Source organism: Myotis yumanensis, unplaced genomic scaffold (genome assembly GCF_028538775.1).
Source record: "Myotis yumanensis isolate MYYU_CA2020_CCGP unplaced genomic scaffold, mMyoYum1.0.hap1 SCAF_17, whole genome shotgun sequence".
NCBI lineage: Eukaryota > Metazoa > Chordata > Mammalia > Chiroptera > Vespertilionidae > Myotis > Myotis yumanensis.
In genome coordinates, this window is record NW_027223768.1 from 40444571 (window position 1) to 40468368 (window position 23798).

Consider the following 23798-nt stretch of genomic DNA (forward strand, 5'->3'; position numbering starts at 1 on the left):
ATAGCTTCTCGGCCTTTTGGCTAAGATCAAGTGTAGTATCTGTTCTTATCAGTTTACGTCCTCTTCCCGAGGACAATATATTAAATGGATTTTTGGAGCAGGAAGGTGGAATAGGAGCTTGCTCCGTCCACTCTGCGCATCGACACGGTATTGCAGTACCTCCGGGAACGGTACACACACATACAAAAGATAAAAGAAAAAAAAAGAAATTTACAGTGCAAAGGGGGGGAAGATGACAAAACCAATATTGTTTTGTTTTTCACCTTTCTTAATCAGGTAACATTTATTATTGTTGCAAAGAATATGTGTTTTTTTTAAATGCAGTTTTTAGTAAGTATTAGGGAGGAAACACCCAGTAAGAGGCTGAGATTTAAAATAATGTCCTTGAATAGGACATTATAGATTTTATAGATTTCCTCATAAAGGTCTGGTTCATTTTCTGTTAGTTTTGTTCCTAGAGTATATTTGTTCTTAGTATTTCATAGTATAGTACTATGAAAGCTTTCTTGTTTCCATTATATTTTCTAATTGGTTACAGCTGGTGTGTAGAGAAGGTATTGATTTTACTGTTAATCTTGTGCATTTAGTCACCCTGCTGAACCCTTCAGCTGGTTTCAAGAAATACAGTCTATTTTACTACAGTCAGTGGCTATTCATACATTTTTAAGATACTTGTTTTAAAACATTTTTATAACAAGCTATGCAGTTAAGACGTATCCATACCCCACTCTTCCCAAATAGATAAGCAGCTTAGAAAATTATTGCTTCTCCACACTTGGTCTCCTGCAGTAGGCAATTAGGTATGAGCAGGGTAGGAACCTTAGGCCAGGTGTAGAGGTTCACCAGAGTGGAGAGTCCTGGGTGCTTAACAACCAGCAGAACTACAAGCCCTTGCAGGACCACTCTCTACATGTTAACTCCTGGAAGATGACATCTAGGCTTCAGCTGTGTTTCAGCTCTGAGCCCAGAGAAGCAGCAAAATCAGATGGAGTGACACAGGGCTGACATCAGGACCAGCTGCATTGACTAGGGACCCCCTGGTGCTGACTAATCAGTAGACCACAAGGGGGGCTCACCAGGAAAGCTCATGAATGTTCTATTGGGATTCTCCCTTGAGACCTCCAGATAAAAGTCCTTGGTTCAGGGACAGAGTGCAGCTCTTCCCATGGAGCACACCCTGGCCTTTCCCCACCCCCTTCTCCCAGAGGCCTTTTCCTTTCCTCTCTTGCTCTAAAGCTCCAAGGGCCTTTCTTTTGCCTCTGTAACTTGTTGCCTGAGCCCATTTCTTCTATGGATCACATCTACCTCTGTGATTTTCTAAATAAACTTGCTCTTATAGTTTGAGTCTTGTCTCTGAATTCTTTCTTAGCCAGAACTCAACTACTGAGGTTGCTGAACTCCTCTGCGGTCTAACACCTGGTGCTGTTCAGCCTCCCACAAACCCACTTGTCCACCACCCTACTTCCATTTCCAATGTTGTTTTAGTTCCACATTGCTTTCTTTTTTAAAAAAAATATACTTTATTGATTTTTTACAGAGAGGAAGGAAGAGGGATAGAGAGTTAGAAACATTGATGAGAGAGAAACATCGATCAGCTGCCTCCTGCACACCCCCTACTGGGGATGTGCCCTCGACCAAGGTACATGCCCTTGACCAGAATCGAACCCGGGACCCTTCAGTCCACAGGCCGACGCTCTATCCACTGACCCAAACTGGTTAGGGCCATTGCTTTCTTATAACAGTGTTGTGACACAATTGAAGTACAATAAATTGAATATATCTAAAGCATACAGTTTCATAAGGCTTAACCACGTGTGCAACTATGAAACCATCACCAACCAGTTTCCTCATCATCCCCTTAGGCTGCTTGACATTGCCCACAGTTTACTGATGTTCTGTTTATTTTTTCCTTCAGGCTCTTTTCTCTGTTTCAGTTTCAGTTTCTATAGGTATTTTTCACGTTTACTAATCTTTCTGCCATCTCTTATCTATTAATCCCATCTAGTGTATTTTTTTTGTATCAGATCATTCAATTTTCATTTCTTGAATTTCATTTGAGCCTTTTTATATCTTTCATATTTTTACTTAAATGGTCTATATTTCCTCTACTTTAACATGGTTAGAAGAGTATATGACATAGTTATAATATGGAGTATAGTTATAATTATTTAATGTCCTTGTCTACTCATTCCACCATCTGTATCATTTCTGGGTCTGTTTCTACTGATTAATTTTTCTCCTTATTATGGGTTGTGTATTGTCCAGCTTTTTTACAAGCTTCATAATATTTGCTTGGGTGACCAAAATAAAATTTACCATGTTGAGTGCTACATATTTTTGTGCTCTCCTTAGAATTCTTGTGCTTTGTTCTGTGTCAGAGTTATGTTATCTGGAAACAGTTTGAGTCTAGATTTTTCTTCTTTTGTGGCTAGCTTTTATGCTTTGTTATTTGGAATCAGAGCAACCTTTAGGACTAACATTCTCCTCTGCTGATATAGCACCCTTCTGAGTACTGTGCCCGACAACCCGTGAGTTTGGAGATTTTCCTACTTTGGCTGATGGAAACAAATTATTTATAGCGCTGGGTGAATTTCAAGGATTGTTCCTTCTGATCCTTTCGGTTTTCTTTCCATGGCACTGTGTGGTTTCCTCCCACATATTCCGCTGGAGGTTCAGGGAAGAGCCTCAGTGGATGTCCAGAGCTCTTTCTTTGTGCTGCTCTCTCTTCTGGCACTCTGCCCTGCACACGCTGGCCACTGTGGCACCTAGACACCCAACTCTACTTCCTCATCCCAGAAAGACCTAGGAGCTCTGCCTGACTTACCCCTCTTGATGCTGCCTTCTGGATACTGCCTTCAGGTAGCAAGCTGGGGCAATCGCTGGGCTCACCTTTGTTTATTTCTGCTCTTTCAGGGATTCCTCACCTCTGCTCCCTCATTGCCAATGTCTGAAAACATTGGTTCATATATTTTGACCAGTGTTTAGTTGTTTCAGGCTGCTGGATAAATTCATTTGAAACGTAGCTAGTCATGAGAAGAAATGAAAGAAGAGCATATGTTAAGGACTGAGGCAATAAAGAGTTTGGTGTATCCTGAGGACAGACAGGAAACTGGTTTGTGTCCAGTCAGTGGAGAATGATACGTGCTGAGGATGGAGTGATCAGCAGGTCTTTGGGCATGGCCAGTGTCGGGCTTAAGTATTATTCTAAGTACATGGGTGGTCATGTAAGGTTTTTAAAAAACACATGATATGGTTCACAGTTTAAGATCAGTCTTGATGCTAGTTGGAGAATAGGTTCAAAGCTGCATGAATGGACATGGGGACATGAGGTAGGAGGCACCTTCGGGAGTCCAGTGAGAGATGATGGTGATCAAACAGAGAAGAAGCAGTAGATGTGGAGAGAAGAGGGTGGCTTCAAATTGTGCTTTGTGGAAAAGTGGCTGATGCATTGGAGTGGACGTGAGAAAAAGTAGGAATCCTAAGGTTTTGGTTTTGAGTAACCCAGTGGCCAGTGGTGCCTTTTTCTAAGAGAGTGAGGACTAGGGGAGGAGGACAGTACTAGTGAAAAGAGTGTCCAACACTCCCAGTGATACCTACGACCTGCTCCTCTCCTTCTTTGATAAAACTGATTTTTTTCAGTCTTGCTTAAATAAAGTCCTCCATAAACATAACAGTTTCCCCCTCATTTCAGCCAGATCAATCTTTCTGTTCAGGAATTCTGGAGGGTTGCAGGTTTTTGTTCCGTGTGCATAGCAGGGGGAGGGAGAGGGGCAGGGGAGGGGAGGGGAGGGGAAGGAGGGCCCAGAATTCAGTTATGAACATGCTCATTTTGAAATACCTATTATACAGTCCAGTGGCTATCTGTGTCTGGAGTTCTGGGCTAGAGATAGATTTTGGAAGTAAGCCACATAAAGACGGTAACGTTGTAGGAATGGATGTGATCATGTAGGGTGAGGGTAAAGAGAGGGGGGAAAGGATCCAAGATGGAGCTCTGAGGAACACAGCACTGAGAAGCCAGTTAGAAGAGGGTTGCCCAGTAAAGGTGACTAAGAAGGAATATCTGAAGAAGCAGGGAGAGCCCGGCTGGAGTGGCTCAGTTGGTTGAACATCATCCTGTACAACAAAAGGTTGCCAGTTTGATTCTCGATCAGGGCACATACCTGAGTTGCAGGTTTGATCCCCAGTCAGGGCATGTGCAGAAGGCAACCGATGTCTCTCTCACATTGATTTCTCCCTCCCTCCTTCCCTCCCTTCTTCCTCTCTCTAAGCATGTCCTTGGGTGAGGATTAAAAGAAGCAGTAGCAGCAGCAGGGGCAAAACCAGGAAAACAAGAGAATGGAGTGTTTCCAGGAGGAAGCACTTCTTTCATTCAATGGGTATTTATTAAGTCTACTGAGCACCAGACCCTTCTTTAGGCATAATAATAACTTGAATAGAACAAAACTTACAGTGTGGAAGGAAGGCAATAAAGAAATAAACAATTATGTATGTAAGACATCTTATTGGACAATAAGTCCAGTGAAGAAAAATGGTGCAGAATAAGGGAACAGGGACCTGTGGAAGGTGTAATTTTAGGGTGGTCAGAAAAGGCCCTATTTGAGGAAATGAAAGTTGAGCAAACAACAGAAGGAAGTGAGGAAGCAAAACAGGAAGATGTCAGGCAAAGAGCATGCCAGTCAGAGGGAATAGCAAGTGAGAAGACCACAGTAGGCTCGTGTCAAGCATGTTTCGGGAACAGCAAAGCATGCCTGTGGCTGGAGTGAGGTAAGCGAGGGGGAAAGGAGAGAGGATATTAGAGAGGGAGCTAGCACCAAATCATGTGGCACTTGCAAGGCCACTGTAAGGACCTCGGACTTGAGTCTAAATGGGTGATAGCCATTGGAGACATGATGGCTTCTGCCTTTTTTTTTTTTTTTTTTTTTTTTTTTTTTATGAAGGTGTGATTTTCAGCTGAGTGAGTGTTGTGGAAACCACCCAAGAAGACCCAGCATTTTTCCTAATGCTAGTTTTTCCCTGATGCTAGTTTAAATGAAGGCCCTGACCTTGTTCAGAATGCACCCTCCAACCTGTGCTGTAATAGTAATGAGTCACAGTCATGGAACACCACTGTGTCAGGCTGTTAAATATGGCACCAGGGTTATCATCTCTGCTCTTAACAACAACCCCCTGAAATAGACTCATGATCACCCCCATTTTGCAGAATGAAATATTGAGGCTTAGAGTGGCGAAGTGCCTTCCCCGGACCACACAGCCTGGGGTGGCTCTGACCTCTGTGAGATCGGTGCTTCCTTATCGCTCTCATTCCAAACTGTTGACTAGAAATGCTCAAGGTGCTTTGCCAAAGCAAAAAAGGGGGTTTCCGAGTCCCCCGCCATCTCTAGATGTGGCCTGAATGCACGACCACATCTGCGAGTGACTCAGCCTGAGTCTGGTTGGTGCCCCCTGCGTGCTCCGTCTGCACGCCTGTGGCCTCGCGCCAGGCCGTGCGGATCCTGGCTCTGTGTCTCCCTTAGTGTGTCTCTCACTGGCCGCCTGCCTTCCATTCCTGCTGCTGCATAATCTAGTTTGCGTGCTTGTCCCTTCTTGTGCTTGGGTCTTGAGCTCTTACCTGGAAAAGGCCTCTGCTTGCCTCGCTTCCCACCAACCCATCCTCCACCCTGTGGCCAGAATAACTTGGCTGAAACGCAGGTCTGATCTTGTTCTTCCGCTTGATATCCGTATGGGTGGTCTGTTGTCTGGAGAATTAAGTCCAGACTTGGTGGCCTGGCTCCCCATGGCCTGACGTCAGCCTACCTTTCTGGCCTTGTTGCTGACTCTGCCCTTCATGAAGCCATATTCCCACAGAGACCCCGCTCACCTCTGCCTGCTGCCTGCTGCCTGCACCACCTCTGGTTTATTTCTGCTGTTAGAAATTCTGCCCAGACCATGTTGAAGACTTAGCTCAGCGGCCACCTTTTCACAAAGACATCTCTGACCAGCACTCCTGATGGGTAACTGCCCCCTCTCTCTGCTCCCCCACCATTCCTGGCCCATGTGCTAAGGTGGCCCTGCTCCACTGTCACATTTAAAGACCACACGCCTGTCTCTCCTCCACCCTAACACACGTGGCTGCCACTCAACCGTACGCTCTGTGACTTACTCATCTTTAAAGTCCTATTCATCTTGATTTTCTAGACAGCATAGTTTCTAGACTATAGTAGGTGCTCCCTACATGTGAATAGAATAATGAATTCAGGGAAGACAGAAGAGATGAGGAGGAAAAAGCAAGAAGAATACCCTTTATATAATTTCTTGAACAGTTTGTAATTCATTAGACAAATCCCTACAGACCGTCTGTGTGTGGCAGGCACCCAGTCAGAACTAGGGTAGGGGTACAGGGTTAACTGGTGAGAGCCTTGCCCCAGGGCTCCAGCACCACGGCCAAGGCTGCTGTTCTTTAACTCTAGCTGGAGAGCCCACCAGACCCTTCTCCTGTCTGAGCTGTCTCCTTTCTGATGCTCAGTGTCCTGGCCCATTTTCTGGGGGTGAGGTCATCGGATGCCATACTTGCTCTGGCTCACTTCCCTCCCCTAGGTTCTGTCTTTGTCCTGTGCCGGGCCCAGGGCCTTGAGGAGAGTGCTTGGGGCTGAGATGCAGTCTTCTGGCTGAACCACTCACCCAGCACCTCAGGCCTTGGCGACAGGCAGGAAGACGGGCCACCTTTCATCTCCCCCCCCCCCCGCGCCCCCCCCCCCGCGCCCCCCCCCCCCCTCTGCCAGGCTGAAGGATGCACTTGACCCCGGGAATCTGTTCTCTTGCTCATTTGGGAGCTGTCAGTGCCATTCTGGTCCCCAAAGGATGCTAACATTGAAGCAAAAACAGAAACAAAAGCAAAACCTGCAGACGGGGGTCCAAAAAGAGAGGCAGGCTTACTCCATCCCTGGGCCTGTAGCTCACAGGAATGACAGGCTGAGCCACCAGGCGGCAGGACGCCCAGGGCTACAGCTGTGCAGAAGGAAGTTGGTAACTGCGGACGATCAAGGCAGGCGAGAGCAGGTGTACACGTGGGGGCTTTGTATCTGGCTAGAGATACGGGCCTGACAGAACACCTGTTGCCTTCCCTCCTTCCTCCAGGGGTGTCCCAGAGCACTCGGCGACAGCTTCTGTCCAGCACCTTTTCCTACATCATAGAAATATCAGAGGACGTATTCAATTATAAAGAAGGAAATACGAGGGAACGACAACCCCACCCAGCATAGCCACTGCCACTCTTCCGTTGTTCCCGTTGCCACCTTAAATGCATTTCCCATCACTGAGACCACGGCCTAAATAGAATTTGATGTTCTTCTACAGTTTCATGCTCTGTTTTCTGCACAGTCTCCTGGACTGACTGCTGTGGGGACAGCATGATCAGGGAGCTCACGAGGAGGAGGCTGCCCCAATTGGGGTGTGGCCTCAGGGTGGACAAGCAGGCACCCCTAATTCAGCTCTAGGTGCCACTGCAGCTCGATCTGAAGCCTGAGGCAGCCAGTACTGCAAATCTGCTTTGAGAAGTGGAGTTTTCAGCATTCTCCCAATCTCTTACTTATACACTTCCCACTGCTCTTGGCAGGACAGCTTTGAAAGTGTTTGGCATCCTATACTTGCATTTGCATTTCCTTTCTGCAAGGCAGTTCCTTAACAGAGCTGCTTATTCCTCAGTAGGAAAAGGCTTCCAGGTTGAAATGGCTCCAGTTCTCAGTATAGGGTGCCCAGAGTCTCGGTATCTTGTTGTTGTTGTTTAGTTTCTTGCTTTAATTTAAATGTTTTAAAACTTATACTTCATTTAAGTTGGTTTTGAAGATACAGGGAATGGGGAAGATAACAAACCTAACAGGTAGCACCAGGGAAAGAAAGATGGACAAAACTTAGATAGGAAACTTAAAAAAATAACATGGTGCAGAAATTCTGAACATATTTAAAACCATTGAATTGTACACTTTTAATGGGTGAATTGCATGATATGTGAATTAACTTCTTTAAAATTGAGAGAGAGAGAGGAGAGAGAGAGAGAGACATCGATTTTTTGTTCCACGTATTCATGCATTAATTGGCTGATTCTTGTATGTGCCCTGATCAGGATCAAACCCATAATCTTGATGTATTGGGAGAACCCTCTAACCAATTGAGCTACCCGGCCAGCGCCTCTATAAACCTTTTTCAATGGTACAGAAAGAAGGGGGGAGAAACATGTGTTGGAGTCCAGGTCAGAAAAGAGAAGAGGAAAGGCGATGTTACCTGTGTGCTTTAAGAACACCCATGTAAGCGATTCGTGTGCCTGCACGCCTGGGCCTGCAATGAAGCCATGTTTGGGAGGGCTCAGCTGGTTATATTTATAGCCATGTGGTTGCTAACGGCAGCCAGCAGGTCTCACTTCTCTTTTCCCCACGTCCTAATTCTGTTCTAAAATGCTGCTCTGATGGCAAGGCCTGTGAGTCCGTGTACCTACGCGTCACACAGGGGCTTCCTGGATCTGCTCTGGTCCCACACAGGCCTGTGCCCTGACCTGTCTCTGGTGCAGCACAAAGTCTGAAGGACTGGGGATCCAGACCCTCCCGGGGCCATGAAGATGAACCTCTGCTTGGGGTGGCCCTATGTCCCGTGTGTTTCAGAAGCACTTGAGGAAGGCAGTTAAAATGCACACCTCCAGGGCACACCCAGAGCTTCTGATCTCATCGTTCCCAGCAGAGCCTGGGGATCTGCCTTTTGGGCAGCCACTGGTGTGATGCTGATGCTAAAAGTTCAGAAACCACACTTGGAAGAGCACCCCGATTCTGGTGTCACCCAGCCATCCCCGCCAATGCAGCAAAAGAATGCCCTGTCTCCCCTCGGGTCTCCATCGCTTAGGCTTCACGTCCCGGATCATTAGATGGACTCTGCACGCTCCCCTTAGCCCTCCCCGCCTTGGAGACAGCATGTGCGTTGAGAGGGGCTCACACATAGACTCAGTCCGTGCAGCTGCTCCTTGGGGACCGCCCACTCGGGAGGGGCAGGCAGACCCACTGCACCTCCTCGCTAGAAGACACAGGGTGCGCTGCAGGAAACAAAGCTGATGGTGGGCAGGCCCGGTTCGTGACTCCCTCTCGCACAGCTCTTCCCCAGCTCCGAGTCCTCGTTGACCTACACACAGGCACACCCTCAGCACAATGTCACAGCTCGCTTCTCCTGTGGTATCACTGCCCACTTCCCTGCACAGCCAGTCCCCCATTTCTCGGCTCTTATGCCCAAGTTTTGCATAAAGTATCACTGTTGTGCACGCTTAGATCCTAAAGACTTCTGTGCACCGTGTACACGTGCCTATGCACGTATGTGTGCACACACACACACACACAGGAGATGGCAGGGCACAATACCAATACATCACCATATCAACCTCTGGTCTAGAGGTGCCTTTTATGATGCAAAGGGCATATGGTTCAGAGCTTAGAGACCTCAGTTCAAATCCTACCCCTGCGCCTTCCTAGTTACCTGACCTTAGGACAGTTAGTTCCGGTCCCTGGGCCTGAGTTTCCTCATTGTGGTGAAAAGTGAACGCTGGTGAAGCATCTAGGACTGTGCCGACAACCCGACAGGAAACCCACGAGTGTTAGGTAACTCTTTTAGTTCTATGTTCTATTTTATTTTATCGTTTCGTATCTGAAAGGAAATGTCTCTCACAGGGCATATTAGTCAGGCTCTCAATTGCCAAAAGCAGCGGCGAGGGGATTGACGTGAGGCGGTGGGGAGCTCGCAGAGTTGCCTGGAGGCTGAGGAGCCAGTTGCAGAGAGTGGGCTGGAACCGACAAGCTCACCCAAGACCATGGCAGTCTGCACCTCCCACCTCCGGGCAGCCTGGTGCCTGACCTCCCACCGCTGCCCTGAGCCCTGGATGCACTGCCCGTCGAGGAAAAACCAATTCTCTGTTGGCTCTGCTTCTTGCATCACTTGCTCTGGAACTCAAACAGCTCAGAGAGAGGGACCCAGGCCATCAGGGGCCGGGCTGTCCTCCGGCTGCAGGGGTCAGGGTGGCTCTAGCTGTTTTGGCTTCCATAGTTGGCATTCCTCAAGACTCAGGGCATTCAGAGGTCAGGCAGCCAAACAAGACCACTGTGCAGAGCGGATTCTCACCTCTTCTGATGCTCAGGTCTCATCCCCATTCACACACAGTCCTTCTTAAGTTCCCAGGGCACTTTCTCCATATCTCCAGGGTCGCATCTGCCCTGTTTTCCTACCAATGAGTGATGTGTTTAAAGGACCAAGATGGGCCCTTGACCGCAAGAAGTCTGTCTCACATCCTCGTAGCCCAGGTTCTTAGCACCTAGTAGGTGCTTAATTATCTTTGGGAACATACCTTTCTGCCTTGTCTCTCAACACACAGGCTCCTTACACACACACACACACACACGCACACGCACACGCACCACAGATCTGTTTACAACATGGAAATAAGCTGCGAATGTGTCCTGCATACTGTGAAGTGTTGGGCAAGTGCGCCTGATCTCAGCCAAAAGGCTGAGAAGCGGTAAATGTTGGACAAATGAAAGCCGACATATTGTTTATTTCATTCTCGTTTGGCAATTCCTGTTGAAGAGCTGCGTGCCCTTAGTAATGTTTTAACAGGAGGAAGTTAGGACGCGGGATTCCCGTCCACCTTTTCCAATTCTGCGGAGCATCTTGGTTCCTTGCGCGTCAGAAAGCGACCCAGACAGAGGGGCGGGGCCCAGCCCAAGCAACCCCTTGCCCGGGGGGACTTTCTGATGAGCTGCCCCGAGTCCCGGCGGTCCCGACCTGGCCTCTCCGTCCCCCTCTCGCAGCGCAGGTTGGCAGGGGCCACACGCGCGCACAGCCGCCCCTGCTCACGTCCCCAACCGCGGGTCCGGTTCTGGCTCCGAGCAGCCCGCGCGCCCGCCCCCGGCGCCCCTGGTGCACTTGGCCGCCGGGTGCTGCCCGCGGGGCCAGCACGTGACCCAGAAACTTTGGAGGCCGCGGGGCGGGCAGCGGGCGGCGCTGCGGGGCGGGATCGCCGCCCGGAGCCTGGCGTGCGGGAGCGGGAGCGGGAGCTGTGCGGGTGCGGAGTCGGAGCCGAGCGGCAGCGCGCCGGGGCCGTCCGCGCTGTCCGCCGGGGAGGCGCCCGGGGACGCGGACACCCGCTCGCGCCCGCCGCCGCCTCTGCCTCCGGTCGCGCAGACCGATCCCGCGCCCGCGCCGCTCCCCACTGGGCTCGCGCACTCGTCCCTGGATGGGAAGTTGGGGGAGATGGACCGGGTCTCGCTGGCGTGGATGGCGCTCTTCGGGCTGACAGGTAAGCGGCATTCGCCACCGCCTTGGGGAACTTTCTATATATTCTCGCCGTGGGGGTGCACCCACCCGCCACCCCACACCCCGGCTGTGCTGAGGCTGTGAGCGGCTGGGTACGTGGGGGAGGGGCTGCGTGTTGGGGGGAGGGGGTGGGGGACCTCCGAGTGCAAGTGAGCCGCTGGAGAGGCAGGTGTCTGGCCCACTAGTGACTGGAGGTGGTTCTTTGGAACCGGCATCCCCCTCCACAGGGTTCTGCCTCTCTGGACCCGAGTGCAGTGCTGGGGAGAGCCTGGCGGGACTAAGGGAAGCTCCGAGGAGGCTGGTTAATTAGGGAAACTGGCGCTGGGGGCGGGGGCGGGGGCGGAGGAGCGTCTCCTTAATTCCTTCTCTGGAGACGCGGGGACCCAGGGGCATTCTCAGGCAGCGGGTGAGGAGGCAGGTGGGTGGAGGTTCCATTGGTTGTGGGATTTAGGGCCCTGCTGTCTTACTTGTACCTCTTGGGAGTGGTCCCACCGTGAGAGAGGGCCCTTCCTCCCCCCACCCTAAACAGGCCCCGTCCCCCAGTAAAGATAATCGGCAGAGATGCTCAGAAGGTAGGGCTTCTCCCAGCTGCCACGTCCTCCAGTTGGGCCCTCCAGGCTTCCCTTCCTTTTCGTGAACTTCTCCCACCCTCCTGGGGGCTGCAAAGGCTTTTGTTTCTGACACTTTAGCGCCCCCCCCCCCCCCTCATGACTCTGTGTGTTTGAGAGACACGTGGCCAGGCAGGGTGGCCAGCCCGGAGTCACACAGTAGTTCTGCTTGGGGCAGGGTGCTCGCAAGGTTGGGGGGTTTGGACAGCTCTGGGGCAATGACCGTGGAGACCGAGTGATGGAGGAGAGGAACAGGGATCAGAAAGGTTGTGAGGATAGGATGGGGCCGTGAAAGGCAGGAGAGAAAACGCAAAGTAGCACCCCAAGATGAAGTCTTGTCCGCTCCAGGGGCTCCAACCAGAAGGCTTGGGAGAATCGAGTCAGTAGGAAAGGGGAGCACATTTAACTCACCCCAGCGAGAGGGTGACATACGCTCAGGAGAGGCAACCCCTGCTCCCCTCTGCTTCAGAGTGAGAGGCCTGACTCCTTGGCGTTGCCTGTTCCCAGGGAAGGGCCCTACCTGGCTCCTCAGCCGTGGTCCCCGGTGGGGGCTCTGCGCTGAGTTGGCCTCTCCTGCCTGCTCTGCGTGTCTCCCTCCCACACTATTCAAATGTGAATCATCTGTAATTTCAGGGTTTGGCTGATCCATGCCTCCCCCTCCCCTGGCCTGCCAGGGCCTGCCACCTCCCCCCTCGCTGATCCTCAGTGTCCTCAATTTGCCTCTTCTTCTCTGTTATCTTGTCCCGGGAACTTTGGCCCTGAGCCTGCATGGCACCCTCCCTGAAGTCAGCTGGCACCTGGGAGGGTCCCTGAGTCAGAGAGCCCCAGGGCCTTGCAGGGAGGGGGAGCAAGGGAAACAGCCCTGGCCGGTGGTGGCTCACGGCTTCTGCGGCAGTGGAATCAGGTCGCTGGCAGGGACGCAGGCAGCCAGGGACCCAGGCAGCAGCTTTGACAGAAAGGAGGCCCACAGGACAAGCACCAGCAAATGTGTGATGGAGCAGAGACTAGAGCCCAGTGCTCTCAAACCAGCGCCCGTGGGTGGCTCTCTCCTAAGCGGCCTCTGAGTTTTCATTGTAGGGTTTGGTTTTGTTTGTGCTGGGAACGGTGGGCTGCTTTGCCCGCGCCTTCTTCCTTCTGCACGCAGAGAGGCCGCCCTTGCCCGGAAGCAGGCAACAGGTTAGTGAGCAGGGCCCTCGCTGTCAGAGCTGGGCCTCTGCTCTGCAGGTGCGGCTGGCTCCCTGGGTCCCCTGAACACCCGTAGGACCCCGATCCCAGCTTCTGCTCCTGCCTCACCCCCCGCCCAGTGCCTGACAAGCTGCTCTCACCCTGAGCAAGGTGGAGGCGACAATGGCGGAGGGGGCGGGAGGGGAGAAGAGCAGTGACGGGGAGTGGATCCAGACTCATCCTTCACAGGGAAGCCAGGGGAGGAAAGGTAAGACAGTGCAGTCCGGCCCAATCAATGAATTCTCTCTTGAGGGGGTGGTGGGAGGGAGGGAGGAAGGGAGGAAAGGACAGATTAGAAATGAGTCAGAGCCCAGGAGAAAACACGCACTGTCCTCTCCCCCACTCCCCTCTCTCCCCTCTCTCCCCCTCTTTTCCCTCTCCCCTCCCCTCCCCCGGTTCTGTCTTCTAACGCAGGCTGAGCAATTTCTAATCAACACTCCACTGTTCTGCCGGGGCTCCAGCAGCTCCTTGCTGTCTTTCTTTCTGGATTCGCACAGCTGTAGAGCAGCCTGGTGCTTTCTTATTGTCGCTGGAATGTCGCTTCCTGTCGTAGATTGTGTTCTGTTGTTCTTGTTTCAAACAAAACAAAATGCTCAGGGCTGTGGCTGTGGGTGCAACAGGTGCCCGGAGCAGGAAGCCTGGAGGCTTCGCTCTTTGTTCCCAAGCGTGGCCTGGGGTCCCCTCCCGCAGCCTGCGGGGAGGGGGGATGGGGGAGGGGGGACACTCTGGAGATGGGGTTTCCCTGATGAAGACTGCTTGCTCTAGTAGCGTTTCTTTTGGTTCCCCTTTGTTTTGGTTCATTCATTCTACAAGCGTGTGTTAAACTCCTGGGTGTCTAAGTACTGTGATAGGTGCTGAGAATAAAGAGGTAAAGATAGTCCTTGCACCCTGGCTGGTGGGTTCAGTGGTTAGAGCGTCGGCCCGCACACCGAGGAGTAGAGGGTTTGATTCCAGGTCAAAGGCACATACCTGGGTTTCGGGTTCGCTCCCGGGCCTTGGTCAGGGCGAGTGCAGGAGGCAACCAGTCGATGTGTCTCTCTCATATCCATGCTTCTCTCTCTCTCTCCCCCTCTCTCCCTCCCTCCCGTCCACTCTCTCTGAAAAGCAATGGGGAAAAAATATCCTCCGGTGACAATTAACAACAACAAAAGACAGTCCTTGCCCTCAAAGAGTTGTCAGTCTACACAGTGACTCAAATGAGCCTTCAGGTCATTTTGCTATGGAGAGAGCACATGTGTGACGGGAGCTTGGGGAGGCATGTCCAGCCCGAACCTGGGGTGGGCGGAGCAGCTCTGAGACGGCCGCAGAGGAGGTGATGGCCCAGGTGAGACGTTTATGCCCACAGTCAGCTGCTGCGTTCTGCCATGTCCAGGCGTGTGTAGGGTTAGCAGGCGAAGAGGCACAGTCCCTGCCTTCAGGGGGCGCTCAGCCTGGAAGCGGACACGCAGCGATGAGATGAGCAGAAGCAGTGGGGCCTGCACCAGGGGCCGTGGGCTTCCCGGGCTCCTGACCCAGCCCCAGCCGGAAGGGCGGTCTCCAGGCTGTTGCCTGGTCTGGTTGGCGTTAGGTGGATGCCTGGTGACCGTGGGAGGACAGGCCTGGGTGTGGAGAGGTCAAGTGTCTGCGCTTTGGAGAAGGAAGGGCCGCTTTGAGAGACTGCTGACCCCTCCCTTCCATGAGCTGCTTCCCTGTCCTGCATGCCTTTCCGTTTCTCTCCCTCCTCTGGTCTCCTGTCCCCTGGGAGACACCGTATTCACCCCAGAGCACCTTCTTTCCACTCTCCCCTCCTCCTCCCTCCCCCAGCTGATGCTTCTCCCTGGACCAGGAGAGGGACTTCCTTCCTTCCCCGTCACTCCTCAGGTTCTAGACCAGGGGTGGGCAAACTTTTTGACTCGAGGGCCACAATGGGTTCTTAAACTGGACCGGAGGGCCGGAACAAAAGCATGGATGGAGTGTTTGTGTGAACTAATATAAATTCAAAGTAAACATCATTACATAAAAGGGTACGGTCTTTTTGTTTGTTTGTTTTATTCATTTCAAACGGGCCGGATCCGGCCCGCGGGCCGTAGTTTGCCCTCGGCTGTTCTAGACTCACATGGCTGCAGGCTGGCCAGTGTGCACAGACCTGGGCATCAGCCCTGGGTTTACTGCAGGGTGGTGAGCGTCCTGGTGCAGGTCCTTCGTGCCGTGCCCGTCCAGTGTTCACAGTGTCAGTGCCAGGACTTGCTTAGTGGAAGGGACCCTGGCTGGGAGCTGACGCTCTGCCCTCATCTCCTCCACAGACCAACTGTCCCGCCATGGGATCTGGGTCTTAGAATCTGTTGAATGAGATGGTTTCTAGGGTCCCTTTCAGCTCTAAGAGTCTGGTTCTGAACTTTTCTCCAATTTGGGGGAGTTAGAAATCAGAGCCACAGGTCCAGTCTTCCTGATGACTCCCCCAGTGAGGAGCCAGTGCCCGCAGCCTTGCCCTGGCCGTGAATGACTGGCAGGAGAGACGCCAGCTGGGAAGGGAGAGCCCTTGTTAGGTCCCTCAGAGGGACAAACGGGGTGGCACCCAGTGCTTGGCGGACAGAGCAGGGTCAGTCGGAACGATGGAACGTGTTCGTGTTCAGGACTGGGAGAGTGAGTGGGGCAAGCTGTGGCCCAGGCAGGACTCTAGCCAGCATGGCCCTAGGATGCCCCTAATAGTCTAACGTTTTCTTCTGGACTCACCTCTTCATTCTTCCGACTACGTTCGCTCTTAAGCCTCTTGGTCCCGAGTCCGGACTATAAAGGAAGGTACGATGTGGCGGCGGCTCTTGCGCATTTATGTGCCCTAGTGCTTGTCTCTGTTAACTGGCTCTCAGGTTCATTACCCCTCTGGTCCCTCTAAGAGGGCACGGCTGGTGTCACCTCCAGTGCTTGAGAAAACCAAGGCTCAGAGGTGACTCACCTGAGGCCATGGTCTCTCATTGATGAAAAGAATATGAAACAGTGTCACTGGCTTAATATGGCTTGTTTCAAGTGCCGGGATCCAAAGGAAACAGTCTTTCGGGTCACACCTGGTGTCTATTATGGGGCCTTGGGGAGCGAGCTCAGAGTCCAGAGAACCCAGGGGAATACTGCCAGGGCAGTGAGAAAGGAAAGCATTTAGCATTTCACGTTAAATCCTGAGCGGTACAGAAAAGGAGTGGATGCAGCACGGGAGAGCAGAGGTGACCCGTGACAGCGGACGCTGCTGCGTGTCAGAGCCCCTGGGGAGGCCCACAGGGTGTAGCTGTGGCGTCTATAGGCTTAAGGTCTTAGTCTTGAAGATAATGTTGGCTCTTTGAAAAGGAAAGAAGACATCTTGGATGGCTAGTGTTCTCTATGGGCCAGGAGACAAGGAGGACCCCGGAACAGGGCGCCTCCAGCCTCCATGCTGTCCGTGGCATCGCAGCCCCGCAGGGCCGTTGCCCGTTCAGCTTGGGGTCCTGCCCTCCCCCTCCATGCACGTGGCTCATCTGGAGGCGGCCTGAGAGGCAGTGGGAGACAGGGATTAGGCTCCAACTGACCTTTGACTACTAGCTTAATATTTTACCTTCATTTCTTTGGCTTTAAAGTGAGAGGGTTGTTGTGATCATTGAAATTATGTGGAACTCCTAGCATCACCTTTTGCACATAGTAGGCCCTCATACTCCTTAGGAACCCCAAACAGGCACGTTATTCAGCACTTTGATGCAGCAACAAGCAACTCCTAAATCAGAACAGCTCACAGCAGCCAACGTTTAGGGCGGCGTGGCTGCCGGTTAGCCGGGAGTTGGCTGGAATTGGTGGACCGGGCTCAGTTCTCAATGTCTTCCTACTCCAAGACCCAGGACGAGGGAGCAGCCGCTATCTGCGCATACTGTTCTCTTACCGAGGAGGGCTCAAGGGAACCTGGGAAAGGGGCGGAACCACACCATGCAAATGCCTTTCCAACTTCTGCTTGGACATGCCTCCTGGCACATGAGCTCACATTTGATTGGCCAAAGCAAGTCACAGGGTCAAGCCCACAGTCTATGGGGTGGTTAGTGTACTCCACCTACAGGGAACATACAAGAGAGGGGAGGGAAAAATAATAGGGAACAAATAACATAATCCACCAGGTCAAATTGTTGACAGATGTTTCGAGTACTTACTATGTAGTACAGTCTTTCAAAAAGATTGGAGGGGGAGTTTGTTATCAATGGAGGAGACAGATGACCAAATAGATTCTCAGGTCATGTGATGTGGTTCTGAAGGGCACTATGACCATAGTAGGAGCAAGACAGAGCCTCTAAAGGAAGTGATAGCTAAGCAAGTACGACGGAAGGATCAGTAGAAGTCACTAGGGGAGAGCGGGATGAGGAAGGGACATTTGCAGAGGGAACAGCATATGCAAGGACCAAGAATCAAGGGAGGACATGATGTTTTCTGAAATTCCTAGATATTTCAGTGTGGTGGGAGAATTTACTGCTTCAGGGGGAATGGAGGAAAGCGGCCCCACCTGGAACGAGTCCCTATGCTCCTGAAGTGGCCAGAGGGTCAGAGCCAGGGCTGCCACAATCAGATGCGCATTTCAGGAATAGCAGTTGGGCCTCAGTGTGGAGAGTGGGTTAGACGTGGGGAGACTTGCAGAGAGAAGCGGGACATGAGATCCCGAGCTCACCTAGGGCAGCGGGGATGGGAAAAGTGGACAGACGAGCAGGGAGGGAGGACAAGGCATGGGCTTGGTTGGATGTGGAGGTGGGAGGGGAGGGAATGTTAAAGGTTCCCCCAAGCTTCTGGCTTGAGGTTGCCGGGGATGCCACCCATGGACATGAACGAGTACAGGAGGAGAAACATCTTAAGGGTGGTAAAGCTTCAAGCTTTTGCATTAAAGTACTACAGTCTAAGCTACTATCACAAAGAAATCCTAAAGTATAGTAACTCACACAAAATAATTTCCTTCTCTCTTGTAACTATCCAGACCCAGTAGGGGTGAGTCTACCATTCCAAACATGTGGCTCCCAAGAGCATGCCCCAGGCTTGCCGAAGCCTTGGCTGTGCTGGCCCAGCACAGAGAGGGGACCCAGAAGTCGCACATATCACTTGTCCTCACATACCTTTGTCCTCACCTAATCGTGCGGCCACAATTAGCTGCAAGAGAGTCTAGTACGTGGCTGGCCAGATTAACACCTGGGAAGCTCTGATACTAACAGAAGGGGACAGTTAGCATCTCCTTCCATAGAGTGATGCGTTTGAAGTGCTTGTGTAACATCCAGATGGAGAATAAAAAGAAGTCATGTACTGGGGTCTGGAGCTCAGGTGAGAAAGCTAGCCTGGAAACACCGATAAGTTGATAAAGATCGATGAGAGTTTTCTTACTGGAGTTTTCTCTGTGCAAGTGGCTGGTGCATCCTAGAAAGCGGCCCCTCTGAGTAAACCAGGGGTTCCTGTGAGGTGGAGGCTGCCCTCTGGAGTACGGCTTTGGTCCCATTGGACCAGCAGGTAAGCCCGCCAGGCGTTAGCTCACTTCAGATGTCTGGAGATGAGGCGAAGGAGACAGGAAGGAGACAGGAAGGAGACAGGCTCCTGGCTCTCATCTATTCTGTGGTGACAGAGAACGGGACAGCATGGCTCCACTGGACACACGGAGCATGTGCTTAACGAATGGCACTCTCTGTGTGCAGAGTGCCAGAGTGTTGGCAGCAAATTCTAATCAGGCCATGAGCCAAGCCCACGTGGGCAAGGACTGGTGTTTACCTTAGCCCCATGGAGAAGGGGGAGAGACTGCGGCCTTTGGGGACTCTTGGGGGGGAGACGTAAAAGAAGGCTTTCATGGTTTCTTAAATCTCAACATGGTACATCTGGTCACTCCCACCCTGAAATGGATCAAGCAATCAGGTATCATGGTAGCAAACAGGAGAACTTAAGCAGGAAAGGAATTTATTGGAAGTTGATTGTCTCACAGAACCAATGGGACAGCGGGAGAATCAGGTTTAGATATTAGGCAAATACCAAGGGGAAGTCTACTATTCTTTGTCAACTCTTTTTTACTTAATTTTATTTTATAATTTTGTTGTCATTGTTAATCCTCACCCAAGGATATTATTTTCATTGAATTTTAGAGAGTGAAAGGGAGGGAGGGAAGGAGAGAGAGCGAAACATCAATTGGTTGCCTCCCACATGCGCCCCACCCAACCAGGGCTGGAGATCGAACCTGCAACCCAGCTACGTGCCCTTGACCAGGAATCGAATCAAACCCAAGACCCTTCCATCCTCAGGCTGACACTGTAAGCACCTAGCAACACCGGCCAGGGCTCTTTTTTATTTTATTTTTTTAGCCCATGTATATCAAGAAGATGAATGGTTCTACTTGGGGAGGGAGTCAAGCTGCATTTTCTTTGCCTTAAAATCTTGAGCCTGTAGGTCAACATCCCTTTGCTCCTTCCCTGCACAATGTTGCCAAGGGATGGACAGGCTTCCTCTCCTTGTTTGGACTCAGGACAGACCTGGAGCAGCTGTTGGGACACACCTTACTCATCTGACACTTAGAAAACCTGCCCATTAATCGTCCCTAAAACAGTCTTAGGAAACTGGGACACATTACACATGTGGAGACAGAAGATGAATTTCTTAAAGAAGATGTAACTCGGAGGCAGGAAAAGGAAGGTTTGTGTTGCCATAGTGGCCAGAGGAAAATCTTAGACCCGAAGGCCGAGGCATGCTGGGATGGGGCAGTCCTGAGGTCAGATCCTACTTCTGGGGCTTGAAGAGTTCAGGGCTGGGTGAGCTGCAGATAGTTCTGAAGACGCCTGTCGCTAACAGTTCTAATTTTCCATGACCTTTTCAAGCAAGCGCTGCTTCTCTACAGCGGGGCTGGGCTTACAGATCTGCCTCACAAAGATGCTGCCAGGAATAGCTTACTACTTGCGGGGAAAAGGAACTTGCTTTGAAAAAAATGAAAGCGCTAAAATAAGAACAGCCTTGCTTCAGACCCCGCTTTTGTTAATCTCTCAAGTACATAGTCCTTTTCCGTATGTGAGAATTGGGCCAGGGCCTCACTTTGCCGTCCAGGGAGGCACTATCTGCACTTGGAGCTGATCTTCCTGGCCTGGTGAGGAGGTACCTGGGGTGACTCACTGAGATGGGGCTGCTGCTCGGAGCGGCCACTCATGCCTCCTAGGCAGCCTTCCTGGACCCTGGCCAGAATGCATTCTCTGCACTGGGGACCTGCTGAGAAAGGCCCTTCAGATCACCCCCCCCCCCGGTTCTTTCATTCACTGATGCACCCCACATCGCGTGAGCTTCAGCTGGGCTGGGCTGTGTACCGAGTACTGTCAACCAAATCCTGGTCCCTGCCCTCGTGGACCGTAGAGTTAGAAACCAAGTTTATCTTGAATTTCTCAAGATCAAGGACTGGTCCTTTAGACCTTCTTGGACCCAGAGCCCTGCAGTGTGCCCACACCTACTCGTGTGCGTGCACGACCACGCTCAGGGCTTCTCTCCATCTGTGCCAGGAACTCCTCCAGTTACACGCCACTGTGTCCTCCGAGGGAGGGAATAAGTATTTATAGTTAAAGAGAGAAATATTTTCGTTTGTCCAGAGCGTGCCTGGAGCCAGATGGTGGGGAAGACCTTATGTGCCATGTCCAGGCATTGGCGTTTCATCCTGAAGGAATGGGGAGGGAACGGAGGCCTGAAAGCAGGGAACAGAGGGTTAGCTACGTCTTGGTAGAGGAAACGTGGAGAGCATATCGGGCTGGAAGTAGGGCCCCACGGAAGAGGCTGCTATAGAACAGGACAGCATGAGGTCCTGTGGGAGGTGGTGGTTAAGAACTTTGGAGCCAGTCAGCCTGGGTTCAAGCTGACCATCACTTGCTAACTCTGAGACGTTGGGAAGATGCCGGCATTCTCTAAGAATCAGTTTCTTCATCCATAAAATGGGGTATAATAACATTAATATCTACTCTATAGGGTTTTTGAGAGAATTCACTAAGGTACTACATGGCTAGTGCTGGACACAATTTCTCATGTGGGAAGCATTTTGTAACTATTATGGAGTAACAGCGGTAGATGTCTGACTTAAGGAATGACAGTGGGAATGGAGAAAGGTCAAATCTGAGAGCTTAGCCTTAGCGACCAACCGAGTGTGGTCAGGGCCAGAGAGGAAATTACCAGAATTATGATTTCTCTCTGAGGCAGTAGGTTGGGGGTATACTGGCGAAGAGCTGGGAGAGGAAGAACCAGCAAAGGGTAGAAGCAGGGGCGATGAGAGATGAGGTGTAGACATGCTTCACTTGAAGTACCGGTTAAACATGCAGATGAGGCTTGAGGGAAGCGAGGCCGTAAGTAGTTGGGACTAAGGGAGAGAGTGACCCTTAGCTTGGATGCAGATGAATAAATACTGCAAGAGGCGGAGATGTCTGCACTTAGTTACCTGGCATTCGAAGACATTCTGCTTAGCCCGTGTAGACTCCAGCACAACAAGGGGACTCTAATTTAGGATTGACTGTAAGATCCACGCCTTAGCTCTCCGGCTGTAACAAGGCAGATGATTCTGAGAATGTTTTCCTTCTCTGGGGAGGAGTTTATGTCCATGTCATAGCAGGAGCTGAGAACTGAGTGACCCCTGTTAATAATTACAGGGGCCCAGCGGCTTGGTCTCTCATTCTGAGTGAACAGAGCTGGGAAGGAGGTTATTCTTAGGAATCTTCTGATGAACAAAACGCCATGCCTGACACTCTGATAAAACAACCCCCAGTGCTTCTGGCTGCACCTGCTCCTTTGCTGGTTTTATTTATCTGAGAAAGGCTAGGAAATGTGATTCCCCAAGTTTGCCTGAATAGGTAGCAGAGCCGACAGGCAGTGGAGTCAAGTACACAGCCCCGTGCTGGGAACCGTCCCGTCCCTGGTTACCCAACCGTGGGCACTACTCACTGAAGTCACTTCACCCCTCTGTCACATTTGGGGTACCTGGAAAATTGGGAGGTGAATGGGACTGGAAGAAGAATCATAAGGTTAGAGTAGTGCAGTGGAATTTAAGGAGGAACTGTAAAGAATTTTCCTAATCCAGCTGTGTGAGTCCGGGAGAAGAGCATTAGCCCATCCGTACTGGGAGTGGGGGAATGGGGGAGATGGGGGGTGGGGAGGGCAGCAGTGGAGCCTGGGAGCTGGGGCTCTCAAGTGAGTTCCCAGGTGGGAACTCTTCACACCTGTATGGAGCTGGTCTACACAGTCTGGCTGTAGTCAGACCTACTGATGCTGGATGGTCATCAAGATGTGGGAACCTCAGAATTGCAGGCAAGGGACGGATGAGTATGTGAGAACTACCCTCTATAGGCCATGGTCACAGGGCTCTGCATGGCCCACTCTCTGCAGGGGACCCAGGAGGTGACAATGGTTAACAACCCAGTGAGTGAGAATTCTAGGCTCATTTTACAGGTAGGGATTGCCCGGGGCCTTACCACTACTCTACAGCCAGATAAGGTTCCAGGCCCTATCTTTTGACACCAGTACTATTTTGTTGGGCCATTCATGGCATTCAGGGCTCATTTAACCAGTTTCCCCTGCAGAGTCCTAGAAATTCCCACATGAATCGGCCTTCACTTGCTCTCCCAGCCCTTCAGTTATCCCATCGCAGCCACTGAGCGCTTGGTAGACTCAAAGCACTTGAAGATTTCCTAAATCTCAAGCACTGTGTTGTGTTCGCTTCCCAGTTCCACGGAGAGCAGAGCCCTTTTCTCCTCACAGGGATTAGAAGCTAGTTTCTCCCCGTGCATTCACAGAGGCCCTCCTGGAGGTCTGGAGACATCGGCCCAAATACCATATCTTGCCCTCGTCCAAGGTGTTTCTATAAACACCTCTCAATAGTGCATGGCTGAGCTGGAGAGTGGCTTTGCTTTGTAGAGTCACAGTGAACGTTGGCAGCAATAAAGGACAGAAGGCACCCACGCGTGAAACCAGGCTTTCCTGCATGGCTCAAGCCCACCTGTAGTTCTCGGGTGAAATTGCCCCAAGCGACCGGAAGCTGATTGGCAGGCTCCTGGCTTCATTTCTGAACCTCTTTCTATTCATGTCTTTGCACTAATTTTCCTTTTTTTCTGCTTATCATAATTCTGTATCTGCTTCTAACCTCACATTGAGCTAGAAACTCTTGACTCTCCTCCCGTTCACCTGAGGAAGTGATGTCCTCTTTGCTTGGCATTCCTAGATCTTACCATTGAGTCATAGAGGTCCTCTGCCTCCCAAATGCTCCCAGGTCTCTCATTCACTGAAATTTCCTTCCTTCTTGGACACTAAGCCTCAGGTTGTGTCTTTTCACCACTGAAACTTCTCATCTGCTTTCTCCCCTACCTCCCACCGCACCCCCACTTTAGATCATCCTTCAGAGCTTTTGAACTTAGTCTACTGCTTCTGATCTGAAATTCTCCATTTCTCTCAAAGCCTTCGTTCCCCTTCATCTATGACCCCTTTGCTTGGTCACCGGCTGGAAGGGAAGTCACTTCCCCTGAAGCACACTTCCTGTCTTCACTGGCCTCATTTATCAGATATGTGCTGAGTACCTATGGGCTTCACAGGCCCGGACAGCAGGCTAAGTCTGACGGGCATGGCAGGTATGGACACAGATCCTTGCAAAGGTACTATAACACATGTCTGCAGGAGAACTCGGGGGAGACTGACGGCCAG

The 23798-nt window shown here is 51.4% G+C and overlaps 1 protein-coding gene and 1 pseudogene across 3 annotated transcripts in view; both read left to right on the forward strand.

The window, feature by feature from the left end:
• On the forward strand, positions 1-181 carry LOC138996517 (U2 spliceosomal RNA; annotated as a pseudogene).
• Positions 182-11082: 10901 nt separating this feature from the next.
• ILDR2 (immunoglobulin like domain containing receptor 2) overlaps positions 11083-23798 on the forward strand; it is a 59743-nt gene continuing 47027 nt past the window's right edge. For all 3 annotated transcript variants that reach the window (XM_070396263.1, XM_070396265.1, XM_070396264.1), the window contains exon 1: positions 11083-11299. In XM_070396263.1, the coding sequence (XP_070252364.1) occupies positions 11254-11299 (46 nt within the window). In that variant the 5' untranslated portion in view covers positions 11083-11253. The remainder of the gene's footprint in view (positions 11300-23798) is intronic.